The 24,211-nt window shown below is 42.3% G+C and overlaps 1 protein-coding gene across 1 annotated transcript in view; it reads right to left on the bottom strand.

Moving 5' to 3' along the window:
- LOC144686219 (contactin-associated protein-like 5) overlaps positions 1 to 24,211 on the bottom strand; it is a 738,881-nt gene that overhangs the window by 678,028 nt on the left and 36,642 nt on the right. The window contains exons 3-4 of the mRNA XM_078551310.1: positions 23,895 to 24,014; positions 12,422 to 12,615 (exon numbers count right to left, since the gene is read on the bottom strand). Coding sequence (XP_078407436.1) covers positions 12,422 to 12,615; positions 23,895 to 24,014 — 314 coding nt within the window. The remainder of the gene's footprint in view (positions 1 to 12,421; positions 12,616 to 23,894; positions 24,015 to 24,211) is intronic.

Genomic DNA, 24,211 nt, shown 5'->3' with positions numbered 1-24,211 from the left:
CTGGGTCAACCAGCTACAGAGAGGCTGGGGTGTCAGATGAAGATAAGAGTGCAGTGTATAGAGGTGAGAGTTTCGGATGTTGCAAACATTTTCGTGTAGTCTCATCATTGATGTGAGCCTCGAACCTGGAGTCCCCACGGATCTTTGAAAGACAATGGCACCATGATGCAGATCTCCATGGTCCCACCAGGTGCCTGGCATGCATAGTGACAGTGTGAAGACGTAAACTAATGACATATCCTTGTTCTCCCTTAGATTCGCCAGCACACACTCATTCACAGGACTCCGAAGAGCCACTGCTGACGCCAGAGGACCGCCAGGCTTCACATGACCCAATATCACATCCACTCTCTGAACCAGGCACCAGTGCAGATACTACCTACAGCCCCGCCTCAGCTGATGAGCAAGTACTCCTCCATGCTGAACACCGTGCAATTTCGTGCTCATGCAAAACGGGCAGCCCACATTTTGCAAAACCTCATCCAAGGGTGGGATAAAAATGTTCAGCAGCATTGCCAGTGTGAGTAGTGAAGAGTTCAGGAGACAGTTTGCTGCTGGTTGCTTATTTGGTCTGGAATGCACTGCCTGTGAGGGTGGTGGAGGTGGATTACTTCACATCCTTTAAAAAGTGCCTAGATGAGCACTTGGCATGTCATAATATTCAAGGCTATGGGCCAAGTGCTTTTAAATGGATTAGGTAGGTAGGTCAGGTGTTTCTCATGTGTCGGTGCAGACTCAATGGGCCGAAGGGCCTCTTCTGCACTGTGTGATTCTGTGATTCTGTGATAAGTGCAGCTCCAACAACACTCAAGAAGCTTGACACCATCTCGGGCAAAGCAGCCTGCTTAAATGGTACCCCTTCCACAAACATTCATTTCCTCCACCACCGACGCACAGTGGCAGCAGTGTGTACTACCTTTACAATGCACTGCAGCACCTCACCAAGGCTCTTTCGACAGGGGCACCACCTACAAGTTCCCCTCCAAAGCACACACTATCCTGACTTGTAACTACATCACCATTCCTTTGCTGTTGCTGGGTCAAAATCCTGAATCTCCCTTCCTAGTAACACTGTGGCTGTACATACACACCAAATGGCCTGCAGCGGTTCAAGAAGGCAGCTCAGCACCACCTTCTCAAGGGCAATTAGGGATGGGCAATAAATGCTGGCCTAGCCAGTGATTCCCACATCCACTGAAAGAAGGAAAATAAATACATTTCCCCAGTAAAAAGAAGAAGAAAACCTGCGGCTCTCACCAAGAAGATGTGGTTGGTGGTGAGAGACAGGGACATTAATGTAAGCACTTTATTGCCAGCCTAGATTTGTGTTCAAGTCCTGGAGTGGCACTTGAAATCAAAACCTTCTGAGTCAGAACCAAGAGTGCTATCAACTAAGGCACAGCTGACGCACATTGTTTCCTTTCATTATTTAAATGGCATCATAGAAATTGGCAAGGTTGGCATTCCTTTGGCATTCTAAATGGTGAGGGAAAATGCAGGCGCAATAAATACTTTTCTCTCTACATCAGTCATAATCCTGGGGGGCCTACATTTATAGACCTCTCCATCCACCTGGACATATCAGAGGTCAGTCTTCGCTGCCTCCACTTTGCAAAACAAAGCATTGTGCCAGAGGCTGCAGGATGACTGGTAGACAACATCTGGAAAAAGGTCGGTTCTTCTTGTCAGAGTGAACGTTCCCACTGTGTGAAGTTCCTCCCAAGGTGCCTGAGGAAAAGGCAGCTTATCAGGTATATTTCAGAGCAAGAATCAAGCAATTTACAGCTGCCATGTTTGCAAGTCGACCACACCTTCATCAGCTGGACATGCCACAGAGCTGTCACTGGTGACAGGTTTCTCCTTAATGCAAGGCGAGACCCATGTGGGCATCACATTAGTGCTGCACTTTACATGCATAGAAAAGGTTTGTGTTCAATCAATGCATCTGACCACAGAAACATCATTAAACACATCATTGGCCATTGTCCAGTAAGCAGTATGATGCCATCACTAAGCAGCAATCCACAGTGGCTATGTTTTTAGAAGGAGAGGAAACATGGCAATGGGTGGGAACAGCTCTAGAGGACAAGAGCTAATTTCTTCAGAAGCCCAGCAACAGAAAACAACCTTTCCCTGCAAGCTAGGTTATCTGTCTGCCACTTTATGTCTGCCAGAAATGTTTCTCCTGAATTCCCTACCTGTGACTAAGTGATTCAATGTAATGGCATATGATATGTTTGTGTACAGGAAATATGGGAGTTCCCAAAATGGGTTGTCATTGCTTGATAGACCATTAGAAAAATAGGTGCAAATGTGAGAATGACCTGACTCTTCACCTTCCCCCTGAGTTTAGCAAAGATGGGGCTTAGGCAACTGCATTTGTCCATCAGGAGCCTCCCTCAATGCGACTTGCACCTGTTCTTTAACTGGAAGGTGGTCTTCATTCCCAAGGAGGACAATTCTCCTTTGGTACATCTACAAGAAGAGCTTAAACACTTCAACATCAAAGGGAGCCATCTCGGTCACACATCTTTGCTGTGCCACTCTGATCAATTTCTCTGCTTTCCTATCTTCATCATAAACCACAGGACAATTGCTCAGTGTACTGAAAAGCAAACATTTCTTCTACTGCAAGCAAAGGGGGTGTTTTTTTTTGTGTTTGAGATAACATTATCATTTAAGGAGTGTTTGGTAACTGAGTAGGGAGAACTGACATGAAAGATGTGAGGGTATTAAAGTGGACAAAGTCGTTTTGGGGTTATTGAAGGCTATTGTTGTGCTTTAGGGGAGTTGTAAGAGCCCATACCAAGAGTGTAATGTGTTGTTTTAAGAGGGTGAAGAGTGTGGTGGTGCCCACGATGGGCAAGGAGAAGAGAAGTGTGGTGACATTGGCTGCTCTCCTGAAGTGGTTTCACTTCTTTCTGCTCTATTACTCAGTTTTGGGTGCCAGTGGCAGTTCACAGCAGCATGATTGATGTTGGTAGTTGGATTTCTTCAGCATGGTGCCTTGGAGTGGTGCCCAGTGGGCACAGTTGGCACTTAGGTGTGAGCAGTAATGCCAATCTGGACTGATGCTGTGGGTGAGAGATGCGTCATATGATATGACTGTTGGTAGTGTTATGCTACTAACAGACATCCATAGAGTCCTTTAAAGAGTTAGTGCTGTTACATGGAAGTTTCCTGAGCAGGAGAGTTTTGCATCGTTCATAATTTCTACACTTAAATTTCACCAGAGATGCACTGAAAACTGTAAATTAACTTACACCAGAAAGCTTGTGTGTTAATCTCTCTGATGGCGAGCAATGTAACTGTGCAGCGCAAGTAGAGCATAACTGACATCAAGGAAATTCAGGGACTTCTGCCTTATCAAAGAACAGATAGAGTGATCTAAAAGCCTGATGGCTAAAATAAACTATAAACCATGTTTAAATTGAGTCACTTAAAATGGATTGTGGTTGCAATTTAATACTCATCTCAGACAGAGTACTTCCTAGATTGCAGCCTGAACCATTAGACCCATCCCTTTGAAGATCAGTAGATCAGTTAAAATTGGTTTTTACAATATGCAGTTGAGTAAACATGTTGACTACTGAGGTGACAGGGGTTGAGCATTATTGTTATATCTGAGAAGGCTATTATAAAATACCTTTTTTCATGCATAATTCACGAGAGAGATTATCCATAGCTTGTTATTTTCTGGAAGTTCAAATTTAATACCAGCAGGTAAGAATGTTTTATCAATACAATGTATGCTACTAGACCTGGAGTTGGTTTTGCTGAGTTTCACTGCAAGAGCTATATTACCACTTAAATTAAAATGAAAGACATATCAGCATTTGCTGGACTTGTTTCTGCATTTTGCATTAACTTTTAGCATTACGGTATATTAATAAATGATAAGATAATGTTTGTATTTCCCTTAAGTATGAAGAGCAAACATTTCAAAATGTCTATAAATGGCTGCTTTCTTCCCCTATTCAATAAAAGCACAAACATTTTCCAGAATTTTACTGTTCTTCAACCTATAAAAGTATATGTTATTAGCTTCATCACATGCATTGATCTACACCACTTTAAAAGAATCACTAGTCAGAACTAGTTTCCAGACAAAAACCATCATTTCAAGAGAGCAATGTAAAACATGATTCAATTTTTTAACAGCAACACATTCTGAGTGTTCTCCATTGGGCATCAGAGTGGTGATAGGAGTGTTGGTGGAGGGTGCTGTTGGGCTGTTGTGTGGTAATTGTACTCTGCTGAAAATGGCACATAAAATACTTACAATGAAAATTGCACACACTATTGCCCTGACATGTGCAGGGAAGTCCAGAAGAGCCAGGGACATGACAGCCCATCAACCCATAATCTCATTGAATGGCAGAGCGGGCTCAAAGGGCTGAATGCCCTACTTCTGCTCCTATTTCTTAGTCATGAACAACACTTTGTTATACACTGTGGAATACTTCAAGTTATAATTATCAAAAATTGTCCAAGCATATTATACCCAATGAGACCTTTCATATTTGATAGATCATCATTGACTCTTAGCCTTCTCACCACCCAGAGTAAGAGGGAAAATGAGTAGCTTAAATAAGTGGTTGAGTCTAAATTATGTCTATTGACATGGTAGGTCTTTATCTGATGGCTGTTTTTGCAAGCACTGGTTGGATTGGTTTTATTGAGATTCCAACTATCAATCAGGCACTCTTGTTTGCACGTGATTTAGTTTAGTTGTGTTGAAAATGTAAGCCTGTGTCTGAATTGGTCGATGAGTCCAACTAACGAGTTTAAGTACATTGTAGAAGTGAGGGATAGTTCAATTGCCAGAGACTAACAGAGTGAGGAGGTAGCTATGTGAGAGGAGTGTTTGGCAAAAGTAGTGTATTTGGCTTGGTTCTATTTTCAATCACAGTGGTTTCCCCATTTATTGTGTGTGGCTGTGCTGTGGCAACTGTTGGAAGGGACTAGTATGATGACACAGTGACTAGGCTAACCAAAGATATTCTAAAAGGCACCTTCATGTGAAATCACTTGAGCTCCAGAAACCAGTACAGATTTTCTGCATTAGCTGGGAGGTAGAATAACTTTTGAAAGGCTATTGTTGCACCTGACAACTAGAAGACTAGTAAGGCAGAGGAAGGAAAGAGGTTAGCAATTCCTTGGAGGAAAAGAAAGGGAGAATATGAGGATGGTAGAGTAGGAAATTGAAGACGCTTGATAAGTATACAGTGCTGGATGTTGATGATTACAATAAGAATAGTGACACAGTAGAAGGTCCTCATGAGTGATATTAGAGCACTGTTGGGCAAATGGCGTTCTATGGAAGAATAAAGTGATGTCGAGAGAAATGATAACAGTTGAAATGTCTGTTTTTTAAAGTTTGCCCATAACAAATGAAGAAACATTCCAGAGTTTAACAATGGTAGGGGCTTGGAATTCTTTGGAATCAAGGATGCAGAAGAAGCCTTTTAGGGGTGGGAAATTGGCCAAAACCTGGGAAATGTCAGGTCTGCAGCTGGTGAAGTGGGCATGCAAAGCTTCAGTTTGGGCCTAAGATAAATGGAAGTTCTATTTGCTCTTTAGAATATCCATGATAAGGCCTGGAGGAAGGCTTCACCTGCCAGGGTTCCTATGGCAGATACCTCCTTTCCACCGGAAAGAAGTCCATGTCAAGTGCATGAAAGGTCACAAGTAGGACCCTAATCCTGTTAGGAATTTCTAATCCTGAGTGTCACAGGGGGCTGTCAGTTGTGATCAGCTTGCCCTCTATACAGCTAATGGTGCTACACCCTCTGCTCACTCCTTGGATTGGTGTTCATCAAATTCTGTACTGGTGCAGGAGTCCATTGGCAATACTGAGACTGGCTGACCTCTGATATTCCGGCAAGGTCAAGAATGGAGGTCAGTTATGAAGTGGGACTCCCACTCTGGTGCTTATGCTACTAGAGTAGGCAGAAGGATTCTTGTGCATTAATGTTCAATCATTTTGGATGTTACACAAATTGATTTTTCTCTTATGAAAAGAGACCTTTGAATAGAACAGTAATTCTATATAACCTACAAAGCCTAACAGTCCCAGTTTTTTCAAAGAAAGTCATTGATAGATAAAAGTACTATTACTTGTTTTTTCTATTACTCTACCGCTGCTTGAGAGTGTAACAAGCTTGTTATTTGAGTATTGATGGGGACTTTTTCCATCAGGATTCAGCCACCATTTAGATTGAAATTGTTTTGCGTATTTCACACCTGATCCATATGTCTCTGCACTCTTGCTTGGTTATCAACAGTAAATTGGTGCTAGAGAAGCAATTTCTTAAACTCTGCTGTGTAAGCACATACCTATGGCTTGAGAGAACTTTGCTCTTTCATTTGGAGCTATTAATCTACTCAATCAAAAGTAATTATCTTATCAATTCAGTTTTCCTTTAATGGTAAAATATGTATTAGTCTTGGATAGCACTTCTGGTGTATCAGGATATGCTTTATTAGTGTCATTCCCAATTTCAGATTTTTCACCTCCAGTAGTTTGCTCATTGTTGGTTATTTTGTGTTAGCAGTGGCTCAGTTAGTAACACGCTCACCTTGAAGTCACAAGGTTTTTGGGTTTGAGTGCCACTCCAGGGTTTGAGCTCAAAAATCAAGACCAGTGTAGTTCTGAGGGTTTGCTGCACTGTTGCAGGTGGCATCTTTTGGATGAGATGTTAAACCAAGGCTGCATCTGCCTGCATGGGTGGACATTAAAGATCCCGCAGCACCATTTTGAAGAAGAGCAGGGGTGTTATCCACAGTGCCTTGGCCGATATTTATCCCTCCGATCAACATCCCAACACAACAGATTATCTGGTCATTATTATATTGCTGTTTATGGGAGCTTGTTGTGCGCAAATTCATTGCTGCCTTTTCTAAATTACAACAGTGACTATAATTCAAAAGTACATTATTGGCTGTAAAGTGCTGTGAGGCATTTGGTGGCTGTGGAAGCACTATAGAAATGTAAGTTTTTATTTTATGCTTGGACACAAATAAATATTGCATATTATTTTTTTCTATTTGCAGATGTCAGTGGACATAACTTTTTCCTTGTTGACCTGTCAGCTGTAGCTTCAAGCCTGTTTCCACCTCTTTGCAAGGATGCTGTTAAGTCGATTGATGGGCAGTGTCCCGTGGTGTGGCATAGTAGAGAACTCTCCTTCTGATGATCTAAACTATATAACCTCACCTTCAGCAGCCATCCAATACAGTTGCAGACAGCTCTGTCAATTGCCTGCAGGTTTATGTTGGGTGACCATTTCCACAATGTTTTGTCCAGTTTAAAAAAAAAAATGCCCATCTCCTTTTAACCTTGGGTGAAGAAGAATGAAAGATATTGCAGGAGGGTATTCACTTTGATAGCTTCTTACCCCTCAAACTGTGGGCATACATTTACCACACGGACAGCAACAGCTCAAGAAAATCGCTCTCCACCACCACCTACTCGGGCATCTAGGGATGGACAATAATGATTGACTTTGCTAGTGATGTCTGTAATCCTGAAAATTAATTTCTAAAATCTCTTTCCGGATATTATCCCTTGACTATCTCTTGTCTCTTTAGTCAATTGATATTTTCTTGCAATAACTTTCCATTATTCTGTCATATTATGACTTGGATGCAAAACTTCCATCGAGCTTTCTTATCGTTAACCTCATTGAAAAATTATGTTCAAGTATTCAAACAGTCATATGGGTAGCAGTGTCAAACCTTGAAAAAAATCACATGGATCATCTCAAGGTCTCCCCTGTTTTCCTAAGAAAATTGAGTCAACCTGTTTAGTCATTCCTCAAAACTTAAATTCTTAATATCCGGAATTGTCTTTTTTATTGCTAGCTTCAGTATCCACTTGCAGTCCTTTTGATTAGGTAACCAAACCTAATCATACTAATCCAGACGGGAACTGAACAATGCTGTAAGCAACAACAGCGCCACTTTTCTTCTTAAAGAAAGCTTTCTCTGTCGTTACAACCGGGTACCTATTTGTCTATTTTATCTCAGTTGTACCAAGCATACATCAATTTATCCATTAAAACCCCAAAAAAAATCGCTTTCCATGAACAGCACTCACTCCGGTGCCTTGGCTTAAAAGATCTAAACAGAGATGGTGCTGAGATAAGAGGTAAGGTTAAAGAACAGCATAGCAAAATAGGAAGAGGTAGTAGAGTTACAGCTAAACGAAGAGGAGGGAGTGGATGAAGAACACACTGGAAATTTAATCTAATTGAAACTATTTTGTGTTACTTATTATTGTATAGAAAGCCATATCAGGTCTCACTTGGAAAGGTAAAAATGATAGTTAATTTCCGTTTGTACAAGAGCAAAACAGCAGAAACTCTGGGCAGGATTGTCCCTGTGGGCCATGGGACCCTACCATCAAAGCTGTGTGAGGAACACTCTCACGGCTGCGATTTTATTTTCTCCCAAATTGGCCAATTAGTATCCAGAGAGTAGGCTTGCTGCCCAATTAAGGACAGTGGGTGGGTGTTCGTAGCTGAAGGGCCAACAGCAGGTCCCTCCAATGTGGAAGAAGGAACAGGCTGCCTTTTCAGGTAAGTGAGAGGGTGTACCAAGAGTGCCTTCTCTTTTCAACTTCCTTTAACTTTAAAATAAGAAATGCCCTTAGCAGCCAGGTTACCATTCTGGAGACTCCGCAATGGTGGCCTGGCTGCTCAAGGTAGCTGAAGCCAGACAGGTGGGAGGGAGGGCCTCATAGCCTGCCTGGAGTGCTGCCCTGCTTCCGACATGCTAGGAATCACATACATTCACACACAGGGCTCTGTCCCTTGCAGACAGGAACACGTCCATACGTTGCACCTTTTTCAATGAAACAAAAGCTTGGGGAACAGTCAGTCCCCAAGGCAATGCCTTGACCAATCAGCACAAAACTGGGCAGTTAACTGTTCCACTTCCCAACCAATCAGTATTCTCTTCTCATGCAGGAGAATTGTTGTTCTCCACTACTGTTGGTAATTTCTTGTGATCCATCCTGATGAGTGCAAGACAAAAAGCTTTGATAGCACATCTCTTTTCGCAGCAATACGCAAATTACAATTATATGTAATTGTGGTGATTTACCATTAGTATAACATCACAAACCCATGCATATCTGTTAAAATTAATAACAAGTTCCTTTGAGAGGAGATTTGATGAGAACACATAAAAAAAGCTAGGCAAGTGGAAAGAGCTTCCTTCAAATCTCAGTTGATGGGTTCAACGTCTGGTGTGGATCCAAGTTAAATACAGCAAAAAGTCTCCATTCAATCACCAACTTGTGCTGAGTTAGTTGGGCAGGGGTCATTCCGGTTAGTCTTTAGGCTGGGACGAGAGCTAGGGAGATGTATATGGTCCCTGCTCTTGATAGTTTTCCAGAGACGCTTTCTGGAAAATGCTTTATGCATGAACTTCAGGTAGGAAGGGAATCTGATTTGGCTGTGTTGCTTCGCATGCCTAATGCCTACCAGTTAAGCTCATATGAAGAATTGCCACTTGGACAAGGTGCTAGATAAAGCTATAAGGGAAAAGAGAATAGAGGGTTATGCTGATAAGGGTTAGATGGGAGGATGCTCGAGGGGACCACAAATGCCAGCATGGTTGGGTCTGTTTGTGTTGTAGAATCTATGTAAAGGGGCCTGAAGGAGCATGTGAAACAATATATTAAACATGAGTTAATGTTTTCAGGAAAGGAAGGAATTTTGAGAAGTGCAAAAGATATCCAAAAAGGGCATGCAATTTTGTTTTAGAAAAGACTACAGCAGCATTCAGTAATACTGTCATATAAATTCAGAATGTGAACACTCCATCTAATAACTTGGAAACCCAGAGAATTCATTAGCTAAAGCGAAGGGCACAAGTATATTAGTCCCACAGTTTTATGCTGAGGCGGGGAGGGAGTAGGAGCTGTTTTGCCTCAGGGAACTCAAAAGAATGGATCTGCCTCAGATCCTGCCAAATTTCAGGGGGAACTCAACTGGTCAGGGTTAAACCGAAAATGGAGAACTAATCCTAAAGCAGGCAGCCTCACTATTGTATTGAAATGAGCTAGTCACCCAAATACAGTGCACAGTTCCTTTTCATTTTTGTTACTTTGATCAAATCACACCAGAGTGCGTCCAATGATAGTATGAGAAACAGCAGAATAGACCTTGACTTTGTACGATGATATAATACAGATGATAGCAAGTCGTCAGCCTGTTTACATCTCTCCTGATTTTTATCCCCCATTGAACATCGAAGTCAAAAGAAAGAAATTCTATTCCACCAATGCAGATGGTTATCAAGTGCAGTTCCCTGGCAGCGCACAAACTGTCCCAATCTTAAGCACTGTATCTCAATGAAAGGGCAGGTTAAAAGAAGTTATTCACTGCAGCTTTGACTCCTGAGGCCCTCCAATTGCTTACATTCCATGAACATTGTTGACATGGCAGTATTTATTATCCATACCAAGTTCTACTTGAGGACGTTAAAAGCCAATCATGCAATGAATGGGACCAGATTCACATGCAGGCCACAGTGGGTAAAGATAATAGGTGCCTACAGTAAAAGACATTAGTAAACTTATTGGATTTTACAACAGCCTAGCAATTTTGATTATCTTTCCAGCCCACATATAGCCACATTTAGTGAATTCAATTTCACAACATGAACTAATGACACAATATGTTGCTGGTTCAGTTCCCTAATCACTGGGTTATCATTCTCATTTTTTTAAATGACCTTCAAGTTTCAATGGAGAGAATTGCTTCTGCCAAAAAAAATGAATCCAAACTAACAATTCGTCAAAATGTTATTCAAGAAAATCTAACCTCCAGTGTATCCTAGGTAAGAATGAATTGGCTACAAATGCTTTGCTTCCACAGATGTGTACCTCAGTGCTCTTTTGAATCTGGTCTTGCTAACAGCAACACGTTGTCCTATAAAGGTCCATGTAGTTTTCTGACTTTACCTCGATGGCAATAGTTTGTAAAACTGAGGATAAAGAGTCTTAAGAAGTACAGCAACAAGCACAGAAAAATGCGGTAATAGCAGGTGATCAGAAATGAGATGCAAATTGTTTAACCTGACACAAATAATTTTTGATCAAAGATAATAAATTGGAGATAAAAGCAAAATACTGTGGATGCTGGGAATCTGAAACAAAAACAGAAATTGCTGGAAAAGCTCAGCAGGTCTGAGTGCATCTGTGGAAAGAGAAAAAGAGTTAACGTTTCAAGTCTGTATGACCCTTTCTTAGGGTCATACCGACTCAAAACGTTAGCTCTATTTTTTTCTCTCTCCACAGATGCTGTCAGACCTGCTGAGCTTTTCAAGCATTTTCTGTTTTTGTTTCAAAATAAACTGGAGGTTTGAAGAAAAATGGGTAAAAAGAATACTTGTTGGGTACTTGTATATGAGCGGGTAAAAAGGGTTTTAATATATTCTATCTAATAATCATGATGGCTATTTGCATCATACATTTCTTGTATTATGACACAGCTGATGGTAAAGGCTAAGTTGTTCAAATCCCAGGGGGAAACAACTGTCATAACCCAATTTTTGCAATGTGTATGTTTTGAGATGCAGGCTTTGAATTCAGTCGTAATAAGACCACCGAGTCTCAAGTGTTTTTTATAAAACTAAATTAAACATGTATTAATACAAGAAAGATTGTAAACACATATATATGTCTACAAAATTACTACTATAATAACTGCAAAAAATCCCCTAAAAATTAATCTGACTCTCAGTTACACCCCTGTTAAGGCAACAGTAAATCTCATAGATTTAAACAGACACCTGGCAAAGCACATCCTGCACAGACGCATTCAAAATGAGTTTATTTCAGCTCTGGGTCCTTGCAGACAGCAGCTTGAGGCTTACAGGCTGGAGGCTTCTCACACCTGTTGGACCTTAAAATGCCTCTACCTTACACACAATTTCCTTTTTCCTTTATATATATCTTTCTCATTGAATATAAATTTTCCATTATATCAATAGGCTTTTAACTTTACCTTTTCTAACAATAGCATCCTTTCATTCCACCAAATTTATTAGTAAGCTGAAAAAAATAAACACATTTTTTGGGGTCTTCTAGCCAGGTGTAAGATTTCACCTGCAGTCTTGAATGGCTTCTTTTAACAAATGCAAATTTACCATCTACCCTCCTTATATTTACCTAATTAACATTTCAAAATGTATTTACATCAAAGCATCTAGACTAGCTGGTTTTAATCCAATTAAGACACACACATAGGCACAGACCCCACTAGAACTCTATTTCAAAAAAATAATTCCCAATAACATTATAGGCATTAATGTCTCTTCATGACACTTGTTAAATGCATTTCACAATTTTTATCCTTTTCTAACATTTTATACTGAGAGATTGAAAATAATTGTGTGAAGCACATACCCAAATGCTGTCTTCTTGACGATACTGTTTCCAGTTCCTTCCAGTATCACTGAACATTAACAGGTAACTTATTACCCAGTCTGAACTACCATATCGACCTTGAGTTGCTACAGCAGTGATTCCTGTCCTCTCGCCGAGATCTATCTGCAGCCACTGGTGTTTGTTAGATTCCAGTGGGGACCATCCACCTGCCCCTGAAATAACATTTTTTTTAAAAGCCATTGGTAACAATGGGCTATGGACTTCCCTTAAGTTACCTTTAAATCACTATGGATACTTGCATGTTTTATATTAAAATAAAATTCACATTTACAGAAAACACTGCAAAAGATAATTTCAGAAGCTTTATAAAGAAGATGTGATCATTCTATGTGAACTAGTGGTGAGAATGCATCCACATGCAATAGTTGATGAGAGGCTGAGTAAATTGGGTCTATATTCTCTGGAGTTTAGAAGAATGAGAGGTGATCTCAGAAGCACATGGACATCGGAACATACGAATCAGGAGTGGGAATCGGCCATTCAGCTCCTCACGTCTGCTCTGCCATTCAGTAAGATCATGGCTGATCTGATTGTGGCCTCAGTGCCACTACCTTGCCAATCATCGATACCCTATGATTCCCTTATCTACCTCAAGAATCTATTTACCTCTGCCTTAAAAATACTCCATGACTCTGCCTCCACCACTCCCTGGGGGGAGAGTTCCGCAGACTCACAACCCTCTGAGAGAAAAAAAATTCCCTTCATCTGTGTCTTAAATGGGAGACACCTTATTTTTAAACTGTGTCCCCCAGTTTTAGACTCTCCTAAAAAGGGAAACATCCTTTCAGCATCCATTCTGTCAAGCCTCCTCAGGATTTTATATGTTTCAATAAGATTACCTTTCAATCTTCTAAACTGCAATGGATACAGGCCCTGCCTGTACAACCTTTCCTCATATGATAACCACCCCCCTCCCCATCCCAGATTTCAGTGGCGAGAACCTTCGCTGAGCTGCTTAAAATGCAATTATGTCCTTTCCTAAATAAGACCAAAACTGTACACAGTATTCCAGATAGGGGGCAGGATTTTCCCATCGGCGAGCGGGGGGGTGGGGCCTGCTCGCCAACGTGTAAAATGACACGCGGTGACGTCGGGCGGGACTCCCGTCACCGCGCCCCATTTAAATTTTCAGGTAGTTGGGGGCACAACAAAATCAGCTGTGCGCCCGCCAACCTGTCAAGGGCCAATTGACAGAGTCATTTAACTAATTAATGGACCTGCCCGTCCAACCTTAAGGTTGGCGGGCAGGCCAGGAGCCCTGGTGGGAATTAGAAAAAGCATGAAAACTCATCCACGGGCGGGATGAGGTTTCATGTAGGTTTTTAAAAATTTTATTAAAGTTTTTTTTTAAAATTATGGACATGTCCCATGTGACAGTGTCACATGAGGGGACATGTCAGGGATTTTTCTTCTATTTTTAATATTTTTTATTGTAGAGGCGATCTCCCTGCGGTAGCACTTAGCCTCAGGGAGATGAGTGCGCTCTTCCGTACGCATGCGTGAAAGAGTGCACTCTCAGGCTTAGGCACTCCCCACTCCGCCCGCACAGGGAACGCATGGCGCTTCCGTGCGGACGTCACGCTGGGCGGGCCTTAATTGGCCCGCCCACGTAAAATGGCGCCGCGCCCCCAATCACGGGCGCCGATCGGAGGCACACCTGTGCGCACCCACACTTCAACTTTGTCCCCAACGAGGGGAAAATCCTGCCCATGGTCTCACCATTGCCCTGTACATCGGTACCAACACATCTCTATTTTTTATTACATTCCCCTTGCAATAAATGAAAATATTCCATTTGCCTTCCTAAACACTTCCTGTACCTGCATACTAACTTCTTGTGATTTATACAAGATTCCGAGGGGGCTTGATAGGGTGGACGCTGAGAGATTTGTTTCCGGGGGAATCTAAAACATGCAGGCGCAGTCTCAGGGTACGGGGCCAATCATTTAGGACTGAGGTGAGGAGGAATTTATTTACTCAAAGGATTGTGAATTTTGGAATTCTCCACCCCAGGAGGTTGTGGATGCTCCATTGCTGAATACATTTAAGGCTGCGATAGATAGATTGTTGGTGTCTCGGGGAGTTAAGGGATATCGGGAGTGGGCGACAAAATGGACCTGAAGCCCAAGATCAGCCATAATCGTGTTGAATAGCGGAGCAGGCTTGATGGGCCGTGTGGTCTACTCCTGCTCCTATTTCTTATTTTGAGGTAATAGCATAGATGCGATTAAGGGGAAAGTAGCGAAGTACATGAGGGAGAATATGGTGATTGGATGAGGTAAAGTAAAATGGGAAGAGGCTCATGTGGAACATAAACAAGGGCATATGCCAGTAGTCTAGGGGAAAAGAAAAATATGAGGAAAATGTCAATGTGTAGTTGAACTGTTAACATAAAGATGTTCCCAAGTTCCAGAGCACTGCTGGGGTGCTGTAATCAGCCCCAGCGCCCTCAGGTTAGGATGAGGAAATTTGGATGGTATTTCCACCTTGGTTATGATTATTTGAACTCTGATTAATTGCATTTTCCTTCTTTTTGTCTTTTGTTTGTCCAAATAATGCATATTTCATGGGCACAATGCACAGGAGAAAAGTGCTGAAAAGTGTTCCATCGGCTCTCAAGCAACTTTTACTAGCCTTATACCTCCAAGGGCAGCCATCTGATTCTTAGGCCACACACATTAGGTAGATTCCTGAACAGAGCACTGCCCCTGATTAGTGGGTGTTAGTTCTTGTGTCCAGCCTTGCTCAGATTGCCACCTAGTCATAGTCATAGGGGTGAGTGTTGTGAGCAAGCGCTCACTGCAAAAACTGGTGTGAGCTGAAATAATCTGCAAATAGGAACTAAATTAAAGAACAGGTCCTCAATGGTTATAATCTCCGGATTACTACCCAAGCCACGTGCAAATTGGCATAGGGACACGAGAATAAGGGAAGTAAACACGTGGCTAAAGGAGTGGTGCGGGAAAGAGGGGTTCCATTTTGTGGGGCACTGGCATCAGTATTGGAACAGGAGGGATCTGTACCCCTGGGACGGTCTCCACCTGAACCAATCTGGGACCAATGTTCTAGCGAAAAGGGTTAATAGGGTGGTCAACAGGACTTTAAACTGGAAAGTGGGAGGGGGAGGGAAGGGTAAAACCCCAAGAAGTATGACTAATGGGAAACAAAGCAGCAGGTTAGCATGTAGGGAGAAGAGGGGGAATTAACTTCATGGAAAATTATGAAAAAACTGAAAAGAAAGGAGAGCCCAGGAGAGGTTATTAAAGTCTCCAAAACACAAAATAGGACAGAGTGTTTGGAAAAGGCTAGGAATCTAACTTCAAGCACATCAGATAAAGGGATGACAATGAGAAAGGGGACGGGAAATACAGGACTGAAGGTGTTGTATCTGAATGCACGCAGTATACGAAATAAGGTAAATGAGCTTGTGGCGCAGATTGAAATTGGCAGGTATGATGTGGTGGGCATCACGGAGACATGGCTGTAAGGGGATCAGGACTGGGAGCTAAATATCCAAGGATATACATCCTATCGAAAAGATAGGCAGGTTGGAAGAGGGGGTGGGGTTGCTTTGTTAGTAAAAAATGAAATTAAATCGATAGCAAGAAATGACATAGGGTTAGATGATGTAGAATCTGTGTGGGTAGAGTTGAGGAACCGCAAAGGTTAAAAAACCATAATGGGAGTTATGTACAGCCCTCCAAACAGTAGTCAGGATGTGGGGCACAAGATACACCAAGAGATAGAAAAGGCGTGTAAGAAAGGCAAGGTTACAGTGATCATGGGGGATTTCAAAATGCAGGTAGACTGGGAAAATCAGGTTGGTAGTGGATCCCAAGAAAAGGAATTTGTGGAATGTCTACAAAATGGCTTTTTGGAGCAGTTTGTGGTGGAGCCCACTGGGGAACAGGCAATTCTAGATTTAGTGATGTGTAATGAGGCAAATTTAATAAGGGAGCTTAAGGTGACCTTAGGAGGAAGTGACCATAATATGATAGAATTTACCCTGCAATTTGAGAGGAAAAAGCTGGAATCAGATGTAACGGTATTACAGTTGAATAAAGGCAACTACAGAGGCATGAGGGAGGAGCTGGCCAGAATTGACTGGGAGATGAGTCTAGCAGGAAAGACAGTGGAACAGCAATGGCAGGAGTTTCTGGGAGTAATTTGGGAGACACAGCAAAAATTCATCCCTAGGAAGAAGAAGCATACTAAAGGGAGGACGAGGCAACCATGGCTGACAAGGGAAGTCAGTGACAGCATAAAAGCTAAAGAGAAAGCATACAATGCGGCGAAGAGCAGTGGATTGGGAAGCCTACAAAGACCAACAGAGGACAACTAAAAAAGAAATGAGGGAGAAGATTAAATATGAGTGTAAACTAGCCAGTAATATAAAAGAAGATTGAAAGAGATTTTTTAGATATATAAAGGGTAAGAGAGAGGCAAAAGTGGACATTGGGCCGCTGGAAAATGACGCTAGAGAAGTAGTAGTGGGGAACAAAGAAATGGCGGAGGAACTGAATAGGTACTTTGCGTCAGTCTTCATGGTGGAAGATACGAGTAACATCTCCAAAGTTCAAGAGAGTCGGGGGTCAGAGGTGAGTATGGTGGCCATTACCAAGGAGAAGGTGCTAGGAAAACTGAAAGATCTGAAGGTGGATAAATCACCTGGACCAGATGGATTACACCCCAGAGTTCTGAAGGAGATAGCTGAAGAGATAGTGGAGGCATTAGTGGTGATCTTTCAGGAATCACTCTAGTCAGGTAGGGTCCCAGAGGACTGGAAAATTGCTAATGTAACTCCCCTGCTTAAGAAGGGAGTGAGGCAAAAGACGGGAAATTACAGGCCGATTAGCCTGACCTCGGTCATTGGTAAGATTTTAGAGTCCATTATTAAGGATGAGATTTCAGAATACTTGGAACTGCATGGCAAAATAGGGCAAAGTCAGCATGGTTTCATCAAGGAGAGGTCATGCCTGACAAATCTGTTAGAATTCTTTGAGGAGGTAATGAGTAGGTTAGACAAAGGAGAGCCAATGGATGTTATCTACTTGGACTTCCAGAAGGCCTTTGACAAGGTGCCGCACAGGAGGCTGCTCAGTAAGATAAGAGCCCATGGTGTTAGAGGCAAGGTACTAGCATGGAGGCAGAGAGTGGGGATAAGGGGGTCCTTCTCATGATGGTGGCCGGTGACTAGTGGAGTTCCGCAAGGATCAGTGTTGGGGCCACAACTTTTCACTTTATACATTAATGATCTAGATAAAGGAATAGAGGGCATTCTGGCTAAGTTTGCAGATGATACGAAGATAGGTGGAGGGACAGGTAGTATTGAGGAGGCGGGCAGGCTGCAGAAGGATTTGGACAGGTTAGGAGAATGGGCAAAGAAGTGACAGATGGAATACAACGTGGGGAAGTGTGAGGTCATGCACTTTGGTAGGAAGAATAGAGGCATAGATTATTTTCTAAATAGGGAGAGAATTCAGAAATCTGGAGTGCAAAGGGACTTGGGAGTCCTAGTCCAGGATTCTCTTAACATTAACTTGCAGGTTGAGTCGCTAGTTAGGAAGGCAAATGCAATGTTGGCATTTATTTCGAGAGGACTAGAATATAAAAGCAGGGATGTGCTGCTGAGGCTTTATAAGGCGCAGGTCAGACTACATTTCGAATATTGTGAGCAATTTTGGGCCCCGTATCTCAGGAAGGATATTCTGGTCCTGGAGAGGGTCCAGAGGAGGTTCACGAGAACGATCCCAGGAATGAAAGGCTTAACATACGAGGAACGTTTGAGGACTCTGGGTCTATACTCGATGGAGTTTAGAAGGATGAGGGGGGATCTGATTGAAACTTACAGAATACTGAAAGGCCTGGATAGAGTGGACGTGGGGAAGATGTTTCCACGAGTAGGAGAGTCTAGGACACGAGGGCACAGCCTCAGAGTAAAGAGAAGACCTTTTAGAACAGAGATGAGGAGAAACCTCTTGAACCAGAGAGTGGCGAATCTATGGGATTCATTGCCACAGAAGACTGTGGAGGCCAGGTCATTGAGTGTATTAAGACCGAGATAGATAGGTTCTTGATTGGTAAGGGGATCAAAGGTTACGGGGAGAAGACGGGAGAATGGGGTTGAGAAATTTATCAGCCATGATTGAATGGCAGAGCAGACTCGATGGGCCGAATGGCCTAATTTCTGTTCCTGTATCTTATGATCTTATCCATTGTTTTAACTCCCACAATCAGTGAAAATAATTTTTCTGCATCTATCCTGTCCATGTTCATAATTTTAAAGACCACAATCTGATCTCCCTTAAATCTTTTCTAAAAGGAATGAAACCCTAATTAGTTCAATGTTGCTGGATAGCTTTCATCTCTCAGAATAGGTGCCATCCTTGTAAATCTTTTTTGCACTATCGAGTCGGTATGGAGACCAGAATTGTGCACAGGACTCCAAGTGCAGCCTGTACAGCATCCTACAGCTTCAGTGCTTTAACATAGCTTTATTACTTTTGAATTCTATATTTGAATTTACACTTTCTATGTCTTTCATTATTTTAAATAAAGTTATGAGATCATCAATATTCGTCTCCTTTCTCCAGGCTGGAAGGATCAAACGTCTCCAGTCTTTCCTCATGACAGTGTTCTCTGACCAGTTTGAAGATGGCTTCTTCTGACATACTTTACTTTGGCTACATTTTCAGTGTAGCTCAATGTTCAATGTGATTTATTAATTGCTGCCTATCAGTGATTGTACAAGTTAAATGATGGATCTACTAAATCTGCTAAATTGACTGGTGCTGAATCTCGAGATCTCTTTCAACTTGTTCCTCTATGGAGTACCTTTGTTGGCAAATCTTTCTTTATACATTACTTTATATTACCCATGTTAAATTTCATCTGCAGTTGTTCCACCGACTTTCACAGTTAATACACTGCTGGGTGGCTCTGCTGATTCAATCACCCACGCCCTCATTTTTGCACCATCTGTAAGTATGACCATTTTACATCCTAATTGGGGTGCTAAAATGAGTCACTGCATTCCAAAAATAATCTTTTGAGAGGTTTTGATCTGAAAAGAACTATATAAATGCTGGCAAACAATTTAATTTAAAAATAGGTATTTCACTAATTTTGGGGGGAGATGGTGGGGTAGTGGTAATTTCACTGGATTAGTGAATCAACAGAACAGGGTCATGAGGGCTCGAAACGTCAACTTTATTCTTCTCCGCCGATGCTGCCAGACCTGCTGAGTTTTTCCAGGTAATTCTGTTTTTGTTTTGGATTTCCTGCATCCGCAGTAGTTTTTTGTTTTTATCTCCCATCCTCGATATGCTTCAATGCAATCACCTGACATTCTTCTAAATTGCAGAGAATATAGACCCATTCTAACTCAATCTCTCCTCGTCGGACTGAACCTTCTCATCCCAGGAATCAATCTTAAAATTTGGAGGACAACAACATGTAGTATGGGATAAAGGCACTACACCCCACTCCGTCATCTTCAGAATCAGTAAGCATCTTTCTGCCAACTCAGGGCACATTGATGCAGTGCAGCTGTTTTATTTCCTTGGTTTTTTTGTTTGTCTTGCTCCGTCTTGTGCAGTGCTCATATTTCTTAACCCGGCATAGTTTTTTTGGCCCCTAGTGTCAACTTTATATCAGCTCCACATATATGCATGGTTACTTTTCTCCCTGCTTCTGCTAGACTATTTTCGTGTCGGTTTACATTTCCTGTCAGATATGAGCAAATTGTAACTTTTATCTAATGTAAAAACAGAAAATGTTAGAAAAAACTTAGCAGGTCTGGCAGCATCTGTGGAGAAAGAAATTGAGTTAATGGGCAGAATTGTTCATATGGCGGGAGCAGATGGGGGCAGTCGCGGAGCTGATCGCCACCCACGACTGGGTCCGCGCTGCCATTTTATGCGGACTGGCCAATTAATGCCTGCCCAGCGTAATACATGAGCCATAGCGTTCAGCACTACCTGTGCGGCGGGGAGAGGAGGGAGAGTCGGGGCCAGAGCTCCTTTGCATGCGCACGAAAGAACGCTTCAATTCCTCTGAGGCACGGAGCTGCCTCAGGGAGATTGAATGGATATTAAAATTGTTAAATAAAAGGTTTAAACATTTATTTAAACATGTCCCCTCATGTGACTGTGTCATATGAGATGGGACATGATTTTGTATTGATGAAATTTTTTAATTTTTTTATTTAATAAAAGCTTTAGGAAACCTCATCCCACTCGTGGATGAGATTTCCTAAAAAAACGCGAAGGCCGCTTGGGCTTTTCGTGTTAACAATGACAATAATTGATTTGTTAATGGCCTTAATAGGCCATTCCGTCAGACGCGCAGCCGACTCCGGCGTGCGCCCACCGAACGACATATCGCGGGACTGCACGATGGCATCGGGACGCACGCCCAACTTCATCGCGCGTCATTTTACGCGTGGCATATCAGGCCGGTCCCTGCACGCCAACTGAAAAACCATGCCTGATATTTTTTTCATTCATTCATGGGACGTGGGTGTCGCTGGCAGGTCCAGCATTTATTGCCCATCCCTAGTTGCCCTTGAGAAGGTGGTGGTGAGCTGCCTTCTTGAACTGCTGCAGCCCATGTGGTGTAGGTACACCCACAGTACAGTTAGGAAGGGAGCGGAAAAACTGAGGCATCACTTACAACTTAGAAACCTGAATGGGGTAGAAGAGTAAAGGGATCCAGGGATATAGGTGAACAAATCATGAAAAAGTAGCATCATAGATCAACAAATCCATTAAAAATGCTAACAAAGCACTGGGATTCATTCTGGGGGTATAGAATTCAAAAGTAATGAAGCTATGTTAAAGCACTGAAGCTGTAGGATCCTGGACAGGCTGCACTTGGAGTCCTGTGCACAATTCTGGTCTCCATACAGAGAAGATAGTGCAAAAAAGATTTACAAGGATGGCACCTATTCTGACAGATGAAAGCTATCCTGCAACATTGAACTAATTAGGGTTTCATGCCTTTTAGAAAAGATTTAAGGAAGATCAGATTGCGGTCTTTAAAATTATGAATTTGAACAGGATAGATGCAGAAAGAATATTTTCACTGCTTGTGGGAGTTCAAAATAATGGATAAGACCATAGGACATAGGAGCAGAAATTAGGCCATTCAGCCCATCGAGTCTGCTCTGCCATTCAATCATGGCTGATAAGTTTCTCAACCGCATTCTCCTGCCTTCTCTCCGTAACCTTTGATCCGCTTACCAATCAAGAACCTATCTATCTCAGTGTTAAATACACTCAATGACCTGACCTCCACAGCCTTCTGTGGCAATGAATTCCATAGATTCACCACTCTCTGGCTAAAGAAGTTTCTCCTCATCTCTGTACTAAAAGGTCTTCCCTTTACTCTGAGGCTGTGCCCTCGTGTCCTAGACTCTCCTACTCATGGAAACATCTTCCCCACGTCAACTCTATCCAGGCCTTTCAGTATTCTGTAAGTTTCAATCAGATCCCCTCTCATCCTTCTAAACTCCATCGAGTATAGACCCAGAGTCCTCATACATTCCTTATGTGTTAAGCCTTTCATTCCTGGGATCATTCTCGTGAACCTCCTCTGGACCCTCTCCAGGGCCAGAACATCCTTCCTGAGATACGGGGCCCAAAATTGCTCACAACATTCTAAACGTGGTCTGATCAGAGCCTTATAAAGCCTCAGCAGAACATCCCTGCTTTTATATTCTAGTCCTCTCGAAATAAATGCCAACATTGCATTTGCCTTCCTAACTACCAACTCAATCTGCAAGTTAACCGTAAGAGAATCCTGGACTAGGACACCCAAGTCCCTTTGCACTCCAGACTTCTGAATTCTCTCCCCATTTAGAAAATAGTCTATGCCTCTATTCTTCCTACCAAAGTGCATGACCTCACACTTCCCCACGTTGTATTCCATCTGCCACTTCTTTGCCCATTCTCCTAACCTGTCCAAATCCTTCTGCAGCCTGCCCGCCTCCTCAATACTACCTGTCCCTCCATCTATCTTTGTATCATCTGCAAACTTAGCCAGGATGCCCTCTATTCCTTCATCTAGGTCATTAATGTATAAAGTGAAAAGTTGTGGTCCCAACACTGACCCTTGCGGACCTCCACTAGTCACCGGCCGCCATCCTGAGAAGGACAGCCTTATTCCCACTCTCTGCCTCCTGCCAGACAGCCAATCTTCTATCCATGCTAGTACCTTACCTCTAACACCATGGGCTCTTACCTTACTGAGCAGCCTCCTGTGCGGCACCTTGTCAAAGGCCTTCTGGAAGTCCAAGTAGATAACATCCATTGGCTCTCCTTTGTCTAACCTACTCGTTATCTCCTCAAAGAATTCTCACAGATTTGTCAGGCCTGACTTCCCCTTGATGAAACCATGCTGACTTTGCCCTATTTTACCATGCACTTCCAAGTATTCTGAAATCTCATCCTTAATTTAGGGAGTCGTAAATCTTCGGAATTCCCTACCCCAGAGGTTTATGGGTGCTCCTTTGTTAAATATATTTGATGGATGGACAGAGAGACTCTCAGGGAATTGAGGGGTATGGAGAATGGACAGGGAAGTCAAATTAAGACAGAGGTTCAGCCATGATCATGTTGAATGGTGGAGCAGATTCGAAGGGCCATATGTTCCACTCCTGTTCCTATTTCTTATCTTTTTATGTTTTTGCATCAGGAAAATCCCCTGTTCTTCAAATCATGGCCATGTAAATTTTTAACATTCATGGGAACCAATAGAATAGGCAGGCAGGATCAAGGTTTAAAATCGCATCCAAACAAGTCTCAGGAAGAATGCCTCTACTCAGAGTGATAATTATTTTGCTTGGATTAGGAGGAAAAAGCACAGGCTTAGTTCAAATGTAACTCTTTCGAGTTATCAACAGATCGCATGTAACTCTTTTGAGTACATTCACAGTTCTTGGTTTCCGGGAGTGGGACATGAACCCACAACATTCTGATTCAAAGGCGAGGGTGCTATGAACTGAGCCACAGCTGACACCTCAGTTCAAATGTAGTTGGACATTATGATGGGCGATTAGGGTACCACAGAATGGGCTTTAATTGGACAAATGACATCAGGTTCACTAACTCTTCTCAGCCAATTCTCTCTTGAAGTTGCATTAACAATAAGGGTTTAAATATTTTGAAAATGTGGGAAACAAAGACAGATCGAAAGGGAAGAATGCTACCATTGATTATTATCTTCCATAAAGGTATTTGGAATTCTGAAAAAGGAGTACTGAAGGAGCGACCCAATTTCTAACTTCATACCACGCACAGTTTGAAGTACAAGTTATAGCATCTGACCTTTTGCACTTATCAAACTGATGAAAGCGAATACACCTTTTCATTGTTATTCAAGTCCTGTATAATAAACATGAATGGTTGTTGATCAGTAGCTTGCGTCTTACCATCTCGTCTGTTCAGCTTTGCAAAACCAGGGCTGTGACTGCTCGACAACTCGGAGGAGGAATCAAACACCAACTGAGGCAAATCAGACACCAAGTGATCATCACAGTCATCTGCCAGATGAAGAAAAGCATTAAATTTAAATCAATTAGCCTCACAATATGTTTCTGCTATTTGCAAGTGCAGCAGAGAATCCTAACAAAGCCTTAGAGACCTAGGTGGTTGTCAAACTGAAATCACTGACATATTGTGAACCAAAAATCTGTGCAGTCTATTAGACTAAGAGCACACAAATAACAATGTATACACGTGTCTGTTT

The sequence above is a fragment of the Cetorhinus maximus genome, chromosome 11, assembly GCF_964194155.1.
Source record: "Cetorhinus maximus chromosome 11, sCetMax3.hap1.1, whole genome shotgun sequence".
NCBI lineage: Eukaryota > Metazoa > Chordata > Chondrichthyes > Lamniformes > Cetorhinidae > Cetorhinus > Cetorhinus maximus.
The sequence above is the reverse complement of the archived record's forward strand: the minus strand, read 5'-3'. Positions and strand labels throughout refer to the sequence as shown.